The 17,846-nt window shown below is 35.1% G+C and overlaps 1 protein-coding gene across 2 annotated transcripts in view; it reads left to right on the forward strand.

The window, feature by feature from the left end:
* Positions 1 to 17,846, forward strand: part of LTN1 (listerin E3 ubiquitin protein ligase 1) — a 73,657-nt gene that overhangs the window by 10,804 nt on the left and 45,007 nt on the right. For both annotated transcript variants that reach the window (XM_053220649.1, XM_053220648.1), the window contains exons 8-16: positions 6,689 to 6,862; positions 7,432 to 7,622; positions 8,370 to 8,505; positions 9,578 to 10,387; positions 12,378 to 12,419; positions 14,927 to 15,116; positions 15,605 to 15,844; positions 16,654 to 16,807; positions 17,583 to 17,727. In XM_053220649.1, coding sequence (XP_053076624.1) covers positions 6,689 to 6,862; positions 7,432 to 7,622; positions 8,370 to 8,505; positions 9,578 to 10,387; positions 12,378 to 12,419; positions 14,927 to 15,116; positions 15,605 to 15,844; positions 16,654 to 16,807; positions 17,583 to 17,727 — 2,082 coding nt within the window. The remainder of the gene's footprint in view (positions 1 to 6,688; positions 6,863 to 7,431; positions 7,623 to 8,369; positions 8,506 to 9,577; positions 10,388 to 12,377; positions 12,420 to 14,926; positions 15,117 to 15,604; positions 15,845 to 16,653; positions 16,808 to 17,582; positions 17,728 to 17,846) is intronic.

Here is a 17,846-nt window from a genome sequence, read left to right on the forward strand (position 1 = left end):
TATATCACCGCCTTTTGGAATGTATTTTTTACTTGTGCTTTTTAAGAACTAAGTACTTTTTAACTTTATTTTTTAAGTTGATTTATTTGGGTGGGGTGAGGGAAGAGAGAGAGAGAGAGAATGGGAATCCCTAGTAGGCTCCATGCTGTCAGCACCGAGCCTGATGCAGGACTCCATCTGCTGAACTGTGAGATTATGACCTAAGCCAAAATCAAGAGTTGGATACTTAACTGTCTGAGCCACCCAGGTGCCCCAAGTTCTCAGTACTTTTTTAGAAGTACAAAATACTTTAAATCTATCATGTCCTTATATGAGTATTTGATCAGGCCTTCTAAATACTATGTAGGATTAAGAAATTCGCATCCCTTCTATTTTACCTCTGCATTCCCTCAGTGATAGATGCACTGATTGCCTTCAACTCTCTGCTGTCACAGACAGTGCAGCAGTGAACATCTTCATTCATGTGCCTTCAAATCTGCAAGGATTTCTTTTTCGGAAATTCTCTTAGCTTTTGAATTGCTGAGTCAAAGAGGATATGCATACTTAATTTTCTGAGTGGTGCCAGATTGCTCTCTTGAATGGCTGCATTACTCTACACTCAACCATCATTGCCTGCTGAGCCCTGTGTATCCTTATATCCTAGCCAGGACTAGAATCCTTAGTTCCCTAATTTTTATCAGTCTAATAGGGTTTCAAAAAAATTTTTTTTCATTACTCTGCTAACTAGTGACTTTTAGGATCTTTCTATAAGCTTTTTGAATTTTGGTGTTTCTTCTATAAACTACTTGTTTATGTCTTTCTCCCCTTTCTTTTGAAGTTTTCTTTTTTTATTTTACTAGAGTTCTTTGTGTATCCTAAATACTTGTCCTTTTGTTGTTTTTAGGCATTGCAAATAATCTCCCACTTTGTTACCTTTCCTGTGTCCTCTTTAGAAAGACATTGTAATTTTCATGTAATCAAAATCACTGCTTTTGCCATATGAAGGCCTTTCCCACTTTTAAGCCAGAAAAACATTCTTGTATTTTTAATAGTTATGTCTTTTTTTAATACCTTTACTTTTCATGTGAAGTCTTTGTTTTTTTAATACATTTTTTTTAAGGTTTATTGATTTTGAGAGAGAGAGAGAACGCAAGCAGGGAAGGGGCAGAGAGAGAGGGAGTCACAGGATCTGAAGCAGGCTCCAGGCTCTGAACTGTCAGCACAGAGCCCAACACGGGGCTCAAACCCACAAAACACGAGATCATGACCTGAGCCGAAGTTGGACGCTCAACTGACCGAGCCGCCCAGGCGCCCCTGAAGTCTTTAATCCATCAATAAATCTACCTTTTTTTATACAGCATTAAGTAGATACCTAGTCACCTTTCTCTTCATGTGTAGTAAGTCAGTATTCCTAAAAATCACCTAGTGAACTATTCATTCTTTCCCTATTGATTTGTGGTCCTGCCATATGGTACATTAAATTTCCATATGTTCATAAGTTTGTCTCTAAACTCTGCCTTCTGGTCCATTGGTCTTTGTTTCTTCTTATGCCAGTACCAGAAGTTTGTATCCATTCCATTTTAATATCACATGTTAACGTGACATTATGATGTATCCTGATAACTGCTCAGGTGAATCACTTTTTTTGTCTTCAAGATTGACCAAATTGTTTTAGAACTTCATTCTTCTGGGCATCTGGCTGGCTCAATTCGTAGAATATGTGACTTTATTTTTCCCTATAAATTACAGTAAATTTATTGAATTCCTCAAAAAAGTGAATGATTTGGGGAAGCTTGCTCTCTTTATAAAGTTATTGAGCCTGATGTTATGATGAACCTGTCGTATCCCAGTGTATTCAGGTATATAAAAAATATCCTAGAATAATTTTTAAACCAACTTTATTGAGGTATAATTTACTCACAACAAAATGTAACCATTTTAGGCATAGAGTTTAACAAGTTTTGACCAATGTATTTACCCATCTACATGTACATACCCATGTAACCACTACAATCAAGATACTAAACATTTTTATCACCCAAAAATGGGTTCTTTGAGTCATCCTTCCCCTTACTGTAGGCAACCAGTGACCTGCTTTCTGTTGCTACCAACATACAGGTGTTCATATAAATGGAGCCAAACATTCTGTCTCTGGCTTCTTTTGCTCACTATAATGTTTTTAAGATTTATTCATTGTTGCATGTATCAGCAGTCCATCCCTTTTTATTGTTTAGTCTCTGTTATGGACATGGATTTTCATTTTTCTTGGGCAATTTCAGGGGAGGAAATTGATGGTTCATAGAGTACATATATGTTAAATTTGTAAGAAGGTGTCAAACTATTTACCAAAGTGGTTGTGTACTTTTGTCAGCGGTGTATGAGATTGATTTTGTATCAATTGTTTTCATTTAGGTCATCTTCATGGGTGTGGGATTCAGGGATCAGCAAACAATATATACAGCTTATGGGTCAAAATGTGGCACACCTGTTTTTGTAAATAGTTTTTTGTATTGTCTGTGGCTGCTTTCATGCTAATAAAGCAAAGCTAAGTAGTTGGAAGAGAGACCATATGGCTTACAAAGCCTAAACTATTTTACTGTCTGGCTCTTTAAAGAAAATGTTTACTGACCTCTGGGGTAGAGATTTTTCATTGTGATTTTAATTTGCATTTCCCTGATGGCTGATGATGTTGGACATATTTTAACGTGCTTCTTGGCCATTTGTATATCTTTTTGAGGTGTCCAAGTCTTTTGCTCACTTTTGAATTTAATATGTTTTTTTTATTTCTAAAGGTTCTACTTGGTTTTTTGTATTTTCTATTTCTTTGATGAATTTTCCTGTTATTTTTTTTTTAAAGACTTTTTTAAGAGCAGTTTTAGGTTCATAGCACAATTGAAGATGCAGATTTCCCATATATGCCCTCCCATCCCTTCCCCTCCCAGATGCCTAGCCTCCCCCATTATAAGCATCCCCTACCAGAATGCTACATTTGTAACAATTGATAAACCTACATTTTTTTAAGCAAGCTGTATGCCCAGTGTGGCGCTTGAACTCACAACCCGGACAGAAGTCACATGCTCTACGGACTGAAGCCAACCAGGCACCCCTGAACCTACATTGATAAATGATCAAGTCCAGAGTCCATAGTTTATTTACATTAAGGTTGATTCTTGGTGTTGTACATTCTATTTCTTATTTATTTATTTTTATTCATTGTTCTCTTTTCCTTTACCTCACGGATTGTAGTTTTAATAGCTGCTTTAGAGTTCATGTCTGATACTAACATCTGTTCTTCTTGGGATTGATCTCAGTTACTGTCTTAGGAAATGGGATCACGTTTTCCTGACTCTTCATATTTCAGTAATTTTAGATCGTATCCTGTTCATAGACACTTGGGCTGTACTCTGAAAGTTATGTTTTAGAGACTGAATTGTTTTATATTGCTCCCAAGGGTGTTGATATTTTTGTGTTGGTAGACCGTTAACTTGGATAGACTGTAACTGCAAACTGTCATGCCTGCTGCGGACAGCATCTCAGATCTCAGCTCAGTTCTTTCCGCCTTAGCTTCGAACAGCTTTCACTTTACCCTGTGCATGGTTCAAGAGTCAACTATGGTTGTTTTAGACCATAAACACAGAAATGTGGGGGTTCCCTTCGCTCCCTCCTAGAGTTCCTGCCACTCTCTTGCCGAGTTGGTTACCCTGGGCTCTTCTTTCTGGTTCTTCCAGTTCCTCCAACAAGGCTTTTTATTGGAGTTGTAGCTGTCCCTGTGCCTCTGCGGTGGTGACCGCAACCACCTTCCAGGCACAGCTGCACAGAATGCAAGCTCTGTTTGTGTGGATTGCTTACTCCATATTTTGATTTCCCATATTTTGATTTGTCTTCAGTTGTTTTCTACGTTTTATTCCCAGAATCTATGGTTGTTCTTGGTAAGATCAGTGTATCAGTCTTTTTACTCAATATTCTTTTGCTCACTTACCTATTTATTTATTTATCTCTTTTGCCCATTTTAAAATTGAGTTTTTGGTTTTTATTTTTGAGTTATGAATGTGCTTTACTTATTGTGGATATAAGTATTTTGTCAGATAAAGAATCATGAATGTTTTCTTTTAGTCTGTGGCTTAACTTTTCATTTTGTTAATGGTTTTTAGAGAGTAGGTTTTTAATCTTTATGAAGTCCGGTTTGTCAATTTTTTATGGTTCTTGCTTTTGATTTCTTATCTTTAATCTTTGCTTACCTCAAGTTTGCAAAGATTTTCTCTGTCCTAGAAGTTTTATAGTTTAGGTTCATTTAGAATTAATTTTTGTGTATGATGTAGTGGCAAGAGTCAAATTAATTTTTTTTTCATAGAAGTATCCCATTTGTTGAAAGATTGTCTTTTCCTTACTCTGGCACCTTTGTCAAAATTCAGTTGACCTTATATCTTGGATTTAAATTTTAGACTCTTTATTCTGTTCCATTTATTTATATGTTTATCCTTACACCAATACCATATTCTCTTAGTTATTATTTTTTTATAATAAGTCTAGAAACCATCCAGCATTGTTCTTCTTCCAAAATTTTTAGGCTGTGTTAGGCCCTTTTCATCTCAGAGTACTATTTTTATAATATGTTCCATCCTGAACGTGTTTATGGTTTTGTTGCTAGTGTGACAGTCACTATGTTTTTTAATTACGTTTTTTTGTTTCTACTGGTAGATGTATACTATGCTTTTGTATGTAAATTGTATATTCAGCAACTCTCCCAAACTCTTGTTCTGATAGTGTTTACATCTTTTTGAATATTTTTTATAGCCTGTTATTTTGCTATGATTATGCTACATGTTTGAGTTACTTTCCAATTCTTTTTATTTTTTCCTTATCTGTGTGTGAATTAGGTCCTTCACTACCATGTTGAGGGAGGTGGTGATAGCTGGCATCCTTTTCTTGTTCCTGACTTTAATGGAAATGGTTGTAAACTCTTATGTTTTGATTATGATGCTTGCTGTAGATTTCATAAAGTTTAAGATTGCTTTTCTATTTTTAGTTTGCTGAGTATTTTTGTCATAAAATAATGATGAAATTTTCTTGATTGCCTTTCTCATATGTTTAAATGATCATATTATTTTCCAGCCTAGTCATGCTATGTGTTTATCTTTTTAAATACACTGCTAACATCATTTGGTAATATTTTATATAAAATATGCAGAAATAAAGTACTTTGTGGGGTTAAATATATGTGTATGTGTATTTTTTTTAATCCCAGAAAACATTATTATTGTATTCTCAATCTTCATTTAGATTTATCTTCATATTTGTTGCTTTATTTGCTCATTATTCTTTTTTCCATCTCTTACCTTCCCTCTGGAATCATCTACTTTCAATACAGAAGGCGTCTTTGAATTTCTTTTTGTGTTGGTCTGCTGATGATTGTCTTTTTTTCTCTATCAGAAGATGTTTTTATTTCACTCTTTTTTTTTTTTTTTTAAGATTTTATTTTTTTTTTAAGTAATCTCTACATGCATCGTGGAGCTCAGACTACAACCCCGAGATCAAGGGTCTCATGCTCTGCTGACTTAGGCAGCCAGGCATTCCTTCACTCTCATTCTTGAAATAGATTTTTACTGGGTACAGGACTGAATATTGGCAGTTAATTTATTTTTGAAGATATTCCACTGTATTCTGATTTACATTGTTGTCGTTGAAGTCATCTTTCAGTCTTACTGTCCTTCCTTTGAAGGTAGTTTGTCTTTTTCTTCTGCTACTTTTATGGTTTACTCTTTGTTCTTGTGGGAGTTTTGTTGTTGTTGTGTTGTGTTGTTTTGTTTTGTTTTTTGCAGTTGCACCATTCTGTGTCTTAGTGTGGATTTCTTTTTATGTATCTTGCTTGGGATTTGTTGGAGTTCCTGAATTTGTAGAATGGTGTATTTCACTGGCTCTACAAAATGCTCAGCTATTAACCTTTTCAGATATTTCCTTTGCTTCGTTCTCTCTTCTCTCCCCTTGGGATTCTGTTTAAATATATGTTAAACCTTCTTTATCTTGTCTCTTACACTATCCTTGGTGTTTTTTACCTTTTTTTGTCTTTCTGTGCTTCTTGGTGGATAATTTCTTTTGTACTTTCAATTCACTTTCTCTGCTCTTAAACTAAAATTGAATTTTAATCTATCATCTGTCTTTCTGCCTATTTTTAGGAATAGGAATTGTGCTTCGTACTTTTTCACATCTGTGCTTGTTCTAAGATCCTTTTCCTTTCAGATTTCTATAAACTTGTATTTCTTTAAATATAATAAGAACTGTTGCTAAGGAATTTGTAACTGATAAATCTAAGATTTAAAGTCTCAGATCTCTGTCATCTTTTGTTTCTGCTGATAGTGACTCATGGTTTCTTAGTTTTTCTTTGGCTGTATTTAACTTGGTGTGGCCTAGTATATTAATAGGAATAATATGAGGCCCAGGTGAACGCCTTGGCCATTAGAGAGGATTTGTATTTGGCTTCAGCCAGAGAAATCGAAAGTTGAATTCTTTCTGCCTTCACTTTTATGTGGTAATTCCTAATGTCCTTTCAGCCATTTGATACTCGACGGAAGATTTAAAGATACTTTTTCTAGCCCTTTTAGTTTTACTAATGGGAGGATTAGTATGAATAACCTATCAGCTATTAAATTAAAAATCTTATCATAGCTCTACTAGGCTTTAATTTAATCCAGCTTTTCATTTTTCGTTTTAGATCCGCTCAGCTTATTTTGAGTTAGTTTCTGCTTTGTGCCAGCGTATTCCACAGTTGATGAAAGATGAAGCATCCAAAGTGAGCCCATCTGTTCTACTTAGCATTGATGACAGTGACCCCGTTGTATGCCCCGCTCTCTGGGAAGCTGTACTTTATACACTTACAACTATTGAGGTGTGTAAGAAAGGTAACATTTAGTACATTTGAGATACTTGTCTTAGTTTGTATTTTAGAAGCCTTAGATATGATGTGAGACAGAGCCTATCAGATGATAATACCTAAAACTTACTGGAAAATGCTTTCTTGGAAATAAAATACTTAATCCAAAACTTGGTATAAATCTTAAACTGACCATAAAATTAGCGTAGAGTTTTTGTTTTACTTTCAGTTTAGCCAGCCAGTATCAATTATTCTTTAAACTTTATGTAGTCCAGTGAAGTCAGTTTATCTGAATCTTATATTTAAGATTAGATATTAGTGTCCCTTTTGGAAAGCAGCTTTTATATAAATCTTTTAAGTTAAATAATTATTTCTGATCAATGTTGTCCTCACTATGTGGGGTACATGATTACTGTATGTAATAAGTTTCTTAAAATTTCCGAGTTTAGTTTTCAGTGGTGGTGAGAGATTTTATCCTCTTTAGGTAGAATACTTGATATTTACTTTTGACAGCCTGTGTGTGTCTAAATTGGGAGAAGTATTTTATGATCTCTAATTATTCTTACCATCTTTTCTTTGGTTAGGACTGTTGGCTTCATGTAAATGCAAAAAAAAGTGTGTTTCCAAAGCTGTCAGCTGTGGTTCGTGAAGGCGGTCGGGGTCTGGCTACCATCATATATCCTTATCTTTTGCCATTTATCAGCAAACTCCCTCAGTCCATTACAGATCCAAAGTTGGATTTCTTCAAAAATTTCCTCACCTCTGTAGTTGCAGGGTAAGGAGTTTCAATTCTTGATCTTTAGAGCAGAAGAGATTTTTCTTGGTTTCACAAATGGGTAAAATGACATACTCATTATGATCTTTCTTATTTAAATTTCTCCAAATTGTTTTGTTGTTCATTAAACACTTTTAATTAAACTTTTCATAGAATTTCAACTGAGATTTTTTTTCTTGGGTACTTTCAAGGCTTCAGTGGTCATGCACAACAGAAAGTGCAATGACTATTGTAAGGGCCTTAGATTGAAATAGACTTTTTTATATGAGCATTTTTTGGTATGTTGATAAATACAAATGTCCAAATGGTAAAAATGAACCAGGGAAGAGTTTAAAACTTCCATAAGCTTAAATATGATAGCTATTTAAAGTCACAATTAAAAAAAAAATTATTTCAGTGTATTTGTTGAACTTAATAAAAGACACTCGCTTTTATTAATGCTTACAGAACTGTTTTTTCCTACACTATTAGCTTTATTTGGTTAAGTCGTCTCTTTGAAATTTGCAGATGGACTTGTTCCTGACTGGAAAATAAATATGTATTATCTTTTTTTTGACACCTATTTGAAAATGTGCTTTTTTCCACACCTTTCCAAGTTCCTTTTGTTCTTAGTTTTTAGTTTAAGAATTTTGTTTTAAAAAATCCTCTTCTTTTGGTGTGATGCCTTTTCCATGTGTTTATTTTGGTGTTTCTGAGTTGCTTATTGTTTTGTGAAAGAGTAAGCTGTAGTTGTTTATTATTTCTTAGGCTGTCAACAGAGAGAATCAAAACCAGCTTTTCAGAGTGCTCAGCAGTAATATCAGCTTTTTTTGAATGCTTACGTTTTATAATGCAGCAAAACTTAGGTGAGGAAGAGATTGAAGAGATGCTCATCAGTGATCAGGTATTTATAATGTAGAAATCATCATGCCCTTGCACACTGACTGCAAAGTATCAAGCTCATTGTATCTTGTTGCCGTTTTTAAATTAGGCTTTATAAAAATTTCATTCTTATAATTTACAAATTGAGTAATGTGTACTTCTGACCATACAGATAAAAATTCTGTACTGTTGTTGCTAGAATAATACCATAATGCCTGAGTACTAACTAGTCTCTGGATGTGCAAGCCTTAACTTTTATAGAGTCGCAACACAAAACATAATTTTGAAGATGCTATTTGTGATCTTTTTTTGTTGTTGTCGTCGTTGTTTTTTTTTATTTTATTTATGAGAGAGACACAGCATGAGTGGGGGAGGGGCAGAGAGAGAGGGAAACACAGAATCCAAAGCAGGCTCCAGGCTCTGAGCTGTCAGCACAGAGCCTGACATGGGGCTTGCACCCACAAACCGTGAGGTCATGACCTGAGCCAAAGTCGGATGCTTAACCAACTGAGCCACCCAGGCACCCCATTTGTGATCTTTTATATTAAGTATAAATTACACAATAATCATCTTGTTACTTCTAAAATATTCAACTACATTTATTTTTTGTGTGTGATGAACAATTGTGCTTGGTGTTTAGAACCAGTGATGAGACCAGGTTCTGGAATATGGTTCCTTATGTTAGGAAATTAATGAAATTATATAAGCCTAGATCCTAGTTTATGTCTCAGTTAACTTATCTTTGTAATTTAAGGAAAAGAATTCCGAATTCTGTGGGTTCTTTCACATTGATTTAGAAAAAAGTAAAAAATTGGATTAAGTTCAGAAAATGCAAAGAAAACTGTATTATTTGTTAATGATCAATAATCTTGGTTAACTATATCATAAAAAGTAATTTAGGGGAATGCAGTGAAATCATTAACTTCTTTGTACGATACGAAAATGATCTTCAAGTTAACTCTTCAGAGTTTTGGGAGGGAACATCCATGTTTTTCAGTTATTAAATGTGGAACTTTATAATGTTTTACAAATACTTTGTTTAAATTTTATTTCCCCTGAAAACTGAACTTTTATATTTCTGCCTTCTCTTTTAGTTGATTCCTTTTATTGATGCAGTTCTCAAAGACCCAAGATTGCAAGATGGGCAGCTATTTAACCATTTAGCAGAAACCTTAAGTTCCTGGGAAGCCAAAGCAGATGTGGAAAAAGATGATAAAATAGCTCACAGTTTGGACAAAGTACTACTGAATTTTTGGGAAAGACTGTCAGAGATCTGTGTGGAGAAAATCAATGAGCCAGAAGCTGATGTGAAATCCGTGTCAGGTGTTTCTAACCTGTTACAGGTCCTTCAGAAGCCGAAGAGCTCACTGAAGTCAAATAAAAAAAAAGTTGGTAAGGTTAGATTTGCTGACGAGCTGCCTGAAAGTAATAAAGAGAACGAAAAATGTGTCTCCTCCGAAGGCGAAAACAGTGAAGGCTCTGAATTAATGACTGAACTTTCTCTCTCTCATAATTGTTCAGACCTTGTATCGCCACTAAGGAAGAAACCTTTGGAAGACTTGGTCTGTAAACTAGCAGCGATGAGTATTAATTATGTCAATGAGCAAAAGTCAGAGCAACATCTAAAGTTTCTTTCCACTCTGCTCAGCTCTTTCTCTTCAACCCAAGTATTTAAAATGCTACTAGGTGATGAGAAACAGAGTATTGTCAAAGCCAAACGTCTTGAAATAGCCAGACTTGTAGAAAAAAATCCTGCTGTACAGTTTTTATACCAGAAACTGATAGGTTGGCTAAATGAAGATCAAAGGAAGGATGCTGGTTTCTTGGTGGACATTTTGTACAGTGCCCTCTGTTGCTGTGACAATAATATGGAAAGAAAGTATGTCTTGGATGATCTCATTGAGGTATTATTGTCGTATATCTCTTTAAACTATAGTGGCTTACATCGCTACACTAATTATAAGGGAGTAGAATGAGACCTGCATGTAGGTTATTCTTGAGTCGTTTCTTGACTATTTAAAGAAGAGCAGCATATTCTTTCCAATTTTAGTCTGTGTGCTGACAAAGTAAGCACAGGCAAGCAGTATATTCTTGATTGTGATGGGGAAGTGTGTGAGGCTTCTGGGTATGTGTTGAGTAAGTATGGTGAGGTGACAAATGCTCGGCAATGAAAGGCTAAGTATTTTAGTCCATACTTTTTTTTTTTTTCAATTTACATCCAAGTTAATTAGCATATGGTGCAATAATGATTCAGGAGTAGATTCCAGTGATTCATCCCCTATGTATAATATCCATTGCTCATCCCAACAAGTGTCCTCCTTAATGCCCCTTACCCATTTAGCCCATCTCCCCACCTACCACCCCTCCAGCAACCTTCAGTTTGTTCTCTGTATTTAAGTCTCTTGTGTTTTGTCTCCCTCATTTAAAAAAAAAAAATTTTTTTTTTAGCATTTATTTATTATTGAGAGACAGAGAGACATAGAGCATGAGCACGGGAGGGGTGGAGAGAGGGGGAGACACAGAATCTGAAGTAGGCTCCAGGCTCTGAACGGTCAGCACAGAGCCCGATGCGGGGCTCGAACCCACAAACTGCCGATATCATGACCTGAAGTGAAGTTGGTCGCTTAACCAACTGAGCCACCCAGGCGCCCCTTCTCTCCCTCATTTTTATGTTATTTTTGCTTCCCTTCCCTTATGTTTATCTGTTTTGTATCTTGAATTCCTCATATGAGTGAGGTCACATATTTGTTTTTCTCCGACTGACTCATTTCACTTAGCATAATACCTTCTAGTTCCATCCACGTAGTTGCAAATGGCAACATTTCATTCTTCTTGATTGCCGAGTAATACTCCATTTTATTGTAATGTATATATACCCCCCCCCCCCCCACACACACACACACTGCGTCTTCTTCTTGTATTCATCCATTGATGGACATTTGGGCTCTTTCCATACTTTGGCTATTGTCGATAGTGCTGCTATAAACATTGGGGTGCATGTGTCCCTTCGAAACAGCACACCTGTATCCCGTGGATAAATACCTAGTGCAATTGCTGGATCATAGGGTAGTTCTATTTTTGATTTTTTTGAGGAACCTCCATACTGTTTTCCAGACTGGCTGTACCAGTTTGCACTCCCACCAGCAGTGCAAAAGAGATCCTCTTTCTCCGCATCTTTGCCAACATCTGTTGTTGCCCAACTTGTTAATTTTAGCCATTCTGACTGGTATGAGGTAGTATCTCATTGTGGTTTTAATTTATATTTCCTTGATGATGAGTAATATTGAGTATCTTTTCGTGTGTCTGTTAGTCATCTGGATGTCGTCCTTGAAGAAGTATCTATTCATGTCTTTTGCCCATTTCTTCACTGGATTGTTTTTTGGGTGTTGAGTTTGATAAGTTCTTTATACATTTTGAATAGTAACCCTTTATCAGATATGTCATTTGCAAATATCTTCTCCCATTCTGCCAGTTGCCTTTTAGTTTTGCTGATTGTTTCCTTTGCTGTGCAGAAGCTTTCTATTTTGATAAGGTCCCAATAGTTCATTTTAGTCTATACTTTAAAAAAAAAATTTTTTTTTAACGTTTATTTATTTTTGAGACAGAGACAGAGCATGAATGGGGGAGGGGCAGAGAGAGAGAGGGGAACACAGAATCGGAAGTAGGCTCCAGGCTCTGAGCCATCAGCCCAGAGCCCGACGCGGGGCTCTAACTTACGGACCGTGAGATCATGACCTGAGCTGAAGTCGGACGCTTAACCGACTGAGCCACCCAGGCGCCCTAGTCTATACTTTTAAGAGCTGGAGTAGCTAGAAATGTTTTAGCTTTTTTTATGATTACATAGTGACTTCATTCCTTCTAAAAATTTATTTCTAACTCTTTTTTCTCTTTCAGGGGAATCTGAAATGGAATTCTATTCTTCAGGTCATTGAAAAGGTATCTTAGGGATTTTTTTTTTCTTTTCCTCCTTTTTTTGCATTTATGAGTACAGAGAAGTTAAAACTAGTCATATTCACATGCTGGTATGTGGTCAAGTGTCTGTGTTAGAAAACTTCTTTATTATTGTAGCTTTCTTCCCATAACCTGGGAAGGCTTTAGGTTTAGGTGTTTACCTTTCTGTAGTATTATTTTTCTGGTTAGGAATATCAGCAAAGACTGAAAAGGCTCTGGTAAATCCAGTATCTTCCTGGGAAGATAACAAAGGGAGAACTAAATATTTGGTTATCTTTAAATTAAGACTACAGGTTTCTACTCTTATCCTAGTTATTTTTTCTTCTATAGAAGTAGATTGAGAGGTTTTAGCTTTGGCTCGAACACCTCAGAAATTAAATTTGTCCTGCTTTGGAATACTATACAGGCAAATTAAAATCTTTCAGACTTTGATTGCCACTTGACTAAATAAGAAAATTAGTGATGAAAATAATGAAAAGAAATCAAGGGACATAAGCAATTTAGAAGTTTTAAAGTATTTTTCCCCAATGAAGATGTAAGTGATGTAACACTTTTCAACCATAGAAATCGGGGGATTTTTTTGCACTGTTAAGTTACCTAAAATTCTTTTTTAGCATTTTTTATTATTTTTAAAATTCACGTACACAGATAACTCCTTAATTTACAAGTTTCTTTTTAAATTATGGTAAAAGCCCATAGCAAAATGTACCATCTTAACTCTTTCTGAGTTTATAGTTCAGTAGTGTTAAGTATATGCTCATTGTGAACCAGTCTCCAGAATTTATCTTGCAAAACTGAAACTCTGTGCCCGCTGAACAGTGACTCCCTATTTCCCTCAATAGTTTATTTTTACAAAATAAATACAGGATATTAATTTACTGTTTTTCAATGAGAAATAGAACATATGAAGTACAGCATTTATATTAGTTTACCCAGTACCTTCTCTCTCTATAGGCAGGTTACATGAAAAGCCAAATTATCAGAAATCTACTTGGTAAGTCTAGAATTAGAGCAAAGGGAGTTAGTAATTTGATAAGAGAAGACATACCCATTTGCAACTTAGGAATGTGCCTGCTGGTTAGCTCAAATACTCCTAACCTTTGGGAAGACTGTTTTCTTCCTGGGCAGTATTTAGAAGTTCATGGCCAGTGTTTGCCTCCTGTACTTCCATGACTAACTGATGTCTCCATCCCTTAAAGCTGGTGAGGTTCTTTCTATGGATATGTTAAAATGAGTATTGTACATCATATCTTTCTAATTTGAGAGACATTTTACTCAAAAGTTTATTTCCTAGATTCAATAAAATAAATGGGTTTTATTTAGTAAACTGTGTTAGGAAAACCAATATTATAGCCATCTAAACTCCAGATTTCTTTGTTTTTATGCAACTTTATACTTTATGATCAGAGTCATAAACTCAGCTTCTTTAAAAACAACCTGCATTTTGTAATCAGAAAAGGACGTTAGTGATTTTCTAGGTTAATCTTCATTTTTAAAATAGGAAATAGGCCCAAATTGGTTAAGAGATTTGTCCAGGATCATAAAGCCAGAAGATTGGCAAAGCTTGGGCTAAAATAAAAGCCCAGGTTACCTACAGTTTTTTAATAAAGAACAAACAGTTTTTAGGCACTACCCAATCCGCACTTGGTTTTTTGTTTTTTTTTCCAGATTGCTTTGAAATGAACCAAGTTGCAAATTCCTTTCTTATCAGCCCTTAAAGCAAAAGAAGCTCTGGGAACATGGATCAGCATGCTTTTGGGGGTGGATTTACAGTTTTTTGTGTGTGTGTTTTGTTTTTTTTTTCTTGCTTCCCCACCCCATGAAAATAAACCAGTTGCTGTTAGCTATCTGGCCCCAGTTACTATTGCAGAGAATTTGGGGAAATATGTCCCATTGTTCATATTGAAGTATTTACCACTATTAAGGATTAATTGTTCTTTAATTTTAGTAAAATTAATGAACAAAAATTTAATACATAGAGCATTTTAAAATCTGTCTTCAAAGTTCATCCGTTCGTTATTCATTGAACATATCTGCAGTGTTGATAGCAGGTATCAAAGAAGTTTAAGACAGTCTCTGCTCTCAAGGAACTTACAATCTCATTGGAAACAAGACATACACAGATGAAACATTATAAATAATAATAAAATCCAGTAAGTGCTTTAGAAATTCAGAGAAAAGCAGTTAGGAGTATGGGCTTGAGTGGATGGGGGAGCCTTCATAAAGCAGGTTGGCTTTGTAATGATTCTCAAAGAATGGATGGGATTTTGATAAAGAAGAGAGAGAATATTTATGGTTGGGAAAATAGCCTGAAAATGTATGTAAGCAAGGCTTAGTGGGGAACAGAGACGATATCAGCCGCCTTAGAACTTGAGGAGGAGTGGGGGCTAGTGTTGGGGTCATGATGACGAAGGGAGGTAATATGGTACAAGTAGTATAGGCAGATGTGCTTTTTGATCTTGAAAATTTTTGCTTTAATTTTATGGTTTTAGGCATGTTCTAGTTCAGATAAACATGCTTTAGTAACTCCTTGGCTAAAAGGAGATATCCTTGGAGAGAAATTGGTAACCCTGGCAGATCATCTTTGTCATAAGGACTTGGAATCCACAGTATCTTCTGATTCTTACTTCTCGGAGAGATGGGCTCTTCTAAGCTTGGTATTATCCCAACATGTTAAAAATGGTAAGCAGAAATAGGGCTTTTGTTTTTTAATAGGCAATAAAGTTTTCACTTTTGGAAGGGATTCCATGTTACAAAGTCTGTATGCTATTGGTTGAGAATAACAAGACTTAATTCATGCAGCTATTTTAATTTTGTAAGCACCCTAAATATTTAAGCCTTGTAGCATGACTTGGAAGACATTTTAATATTTTTTAAAAGTTTTACATTTTAAAGCGTTTTGAGTTTAGCAAAGTTATTCACTAATTGTATAGAGCATTGTGCTTTTTTTAATTATTTTTTTAACTTAATGTGAAACTGCTCTTTTACATGAGAGTTTTTATATGTGAGAGATCAGATTGATTTGTTGATACAATTTTCTTTTGTCTAATACATAATTTTTTTTTAAACACATGGAAAGACTTAAGTGGTTGTTAACCCAAAGTAAGATTTTAAAAAACACACTGTTAATATTTTTTAATTTTTTGTTTGTGTGAACTTTTTTTCTCTAGATTACTTGATTGGAGAAGTATATGTTGAAAGAATTATTGTTAAACTTCATGAAACTTTATCCAAAGTAAAGGAATTGTCAGAAGCTGAAAATAATGATTCATCAGTGTCTTTTATCTGTGATGTGGCCTATAACTATTTCAGCTCAGCAAAAGGATGCTTGCTAATGCCATCCTCTGAAGACTTATTATTAACTCTCTTTCAGTTATGTGCTCAGAACAAAGAAAAAACACATTTGCCAGGTAATAGCCTACTGCTCAAATGTTTTGTTGGGAATCTCCGGCTCTGACCTTCATAGTGTAAGTGCCCAGGCTTTATTAATTGAATCATAATGTACTTGAAAGTTGAAAGCATTTTGAGTAGAGGGCTACAAATCTTAAACACTTTCAGCTTTAGAAACCAAGTCAAAGGTATATGTAGACCTTATGTCTAAATTCTTTCTTGATATCAAAGAAACAGTTTTGGAAGGGGCTATGATAGATGAGTTAGAATCTTAGCCCTTTTACTTAGGAGCTGTTGTTTGGCAAGTTGTTTAATTTCTTGATGCTCCAGTTTCCACATTCATAAAGGAGGGTATATTAATATGTCCTTCTCTTATTCACTCTTGGTATATATCAAAATAAAACTGAAATTGCCTTTGTAAGGACTATATTGCCTTATATGTTGAGACTTAATTATGAAAGGCATTTTAAAAAACACTAGTATCGATAGAGAGCCCTCTTCCCCAACCCTTTCTTTCATACTACTCTGTTCGGAAAAGGTGTAATATTTTTCACATCTCCAAAAGGACAATGCTCTTGTAAATAAGAGTAGAAAAGAGCTAACTTTAAAAATCTTAACATGTTTACATTTATATGGCATGAGCTAGTTTGTATTATTGCATATTTATGACATAGTTATTTTGTTTTGGCAATTAAATGGTAATTTTATATTTTCCATTTTTAACGGTACCTTAAAAATCTCAGGTCTGCATTGAGCTATTTCATACATTTTGTACTGGTTATAGTTGCTTCGCAGGGATTACAAATTACTGTTGACATCTTGATTTTAGACTTTCTTGTCTGTAAACTGAAAAATACTTGGCTCTCTGGTGTGAATTTATTGACCCACCAAACTGGCAGTGCATGTAAACAGAGTACCTTCCTATGTTTGTCTGCTCTGTGGCTGAAGAACCAAGTTCAGTCTTCATCTTTGGATATCAAAAGGTAACTTTTTTTGTACTCATTTGCACAGTATCTCTTCAATACCTGATCACTGTCTTTAAATTACAGCCTGTCTATGAAAAATGACTTGTTATGTAAGAAATCTACGGGACTCTTAAGAGAAGACCCAGACAAAAATATTTTTCCAAAAGGAATTTGTTTTAATGATCATCAATTTAAACTCAATTCAAGAATGATTTGTTATATCTGCTGGACTCCTAATTTATGCTGGTGACGTGATCGTAGTGCTATCCTGTGTCTTGTGGGCTGGTATGGATTATAACCATAACCTCCCATGACTACCACACATCGTGGTTATTCTTCATTGTTTAATTTTGGGGCCCTGGTAGCCTCTGTTTTAAGATGTTGAATTGCAAATATATTTCACACCACATACCTAAATCCATTTATAGAAGTGAAAACGAAGAGAAGGCATCCAGAGACTTTTAGGGTTGGGTCATATCTTTTTCTGATCGTCATGGCTTCTCCCCCCATATAATGAGGTAGTTGTGTTTCTGAAATACCTTTTCCAAAATAGGTTAAGTTCCCTTCATTCTGATACAGAAGCAGCACTCAATTTCAAACTATAAATGTTGTATTAAATCCCCAATTTGATGGTGTGTATGTCAGATACAGGGTAAAGGACTTGCTTAGTTTCATTTTTACTGGTCTTTTTGTTCAGGTAAAGTGTTCCCTGCCATAGTATTTAGTGTGTACCAGAGTGCTCAAGTTAGTCATAGCATAACCATGATTGTCACATTGTTTGCATTATTTTCAGTCTTCAAGTCCTCTTGTGTGCTGTTGATGACTTGCTAAATATGCTTCTAGAAAGTGAAGATACTAATCTTCTGGGAGTTTATATTGGAAGTGTAATGCCAAGCAACAGTGAATGGGAAAAGATGAGACAGTCTCTTCCAATGCAGGTATGTTTGAGATTGGACAGTGCTTATCTCGTTCTGAAGTTTGGACTTCATGCAAGCTTAAACATTTTAATTTTATTCTGGAGAAGGGAAAAAATTGAACAAAATGAATATCTTTTGTT

The sequence above is a fragment of the Acinonyx jubatus genome, chromosome C2 (assembly GCF_027475565.1).
Source record: "Acinonyx jubatus isolate Ajub_Pintada_27869175 chromosome C2, VMU_Ajub_asm_v1.0, whole genome shotgun sequence".
Lineage (NCBI taxonomy): Eukaryota > Metazoa > Chordata > Mammalia > Carnivora > Felidae > Acinonyx > Acinonyx jubatus.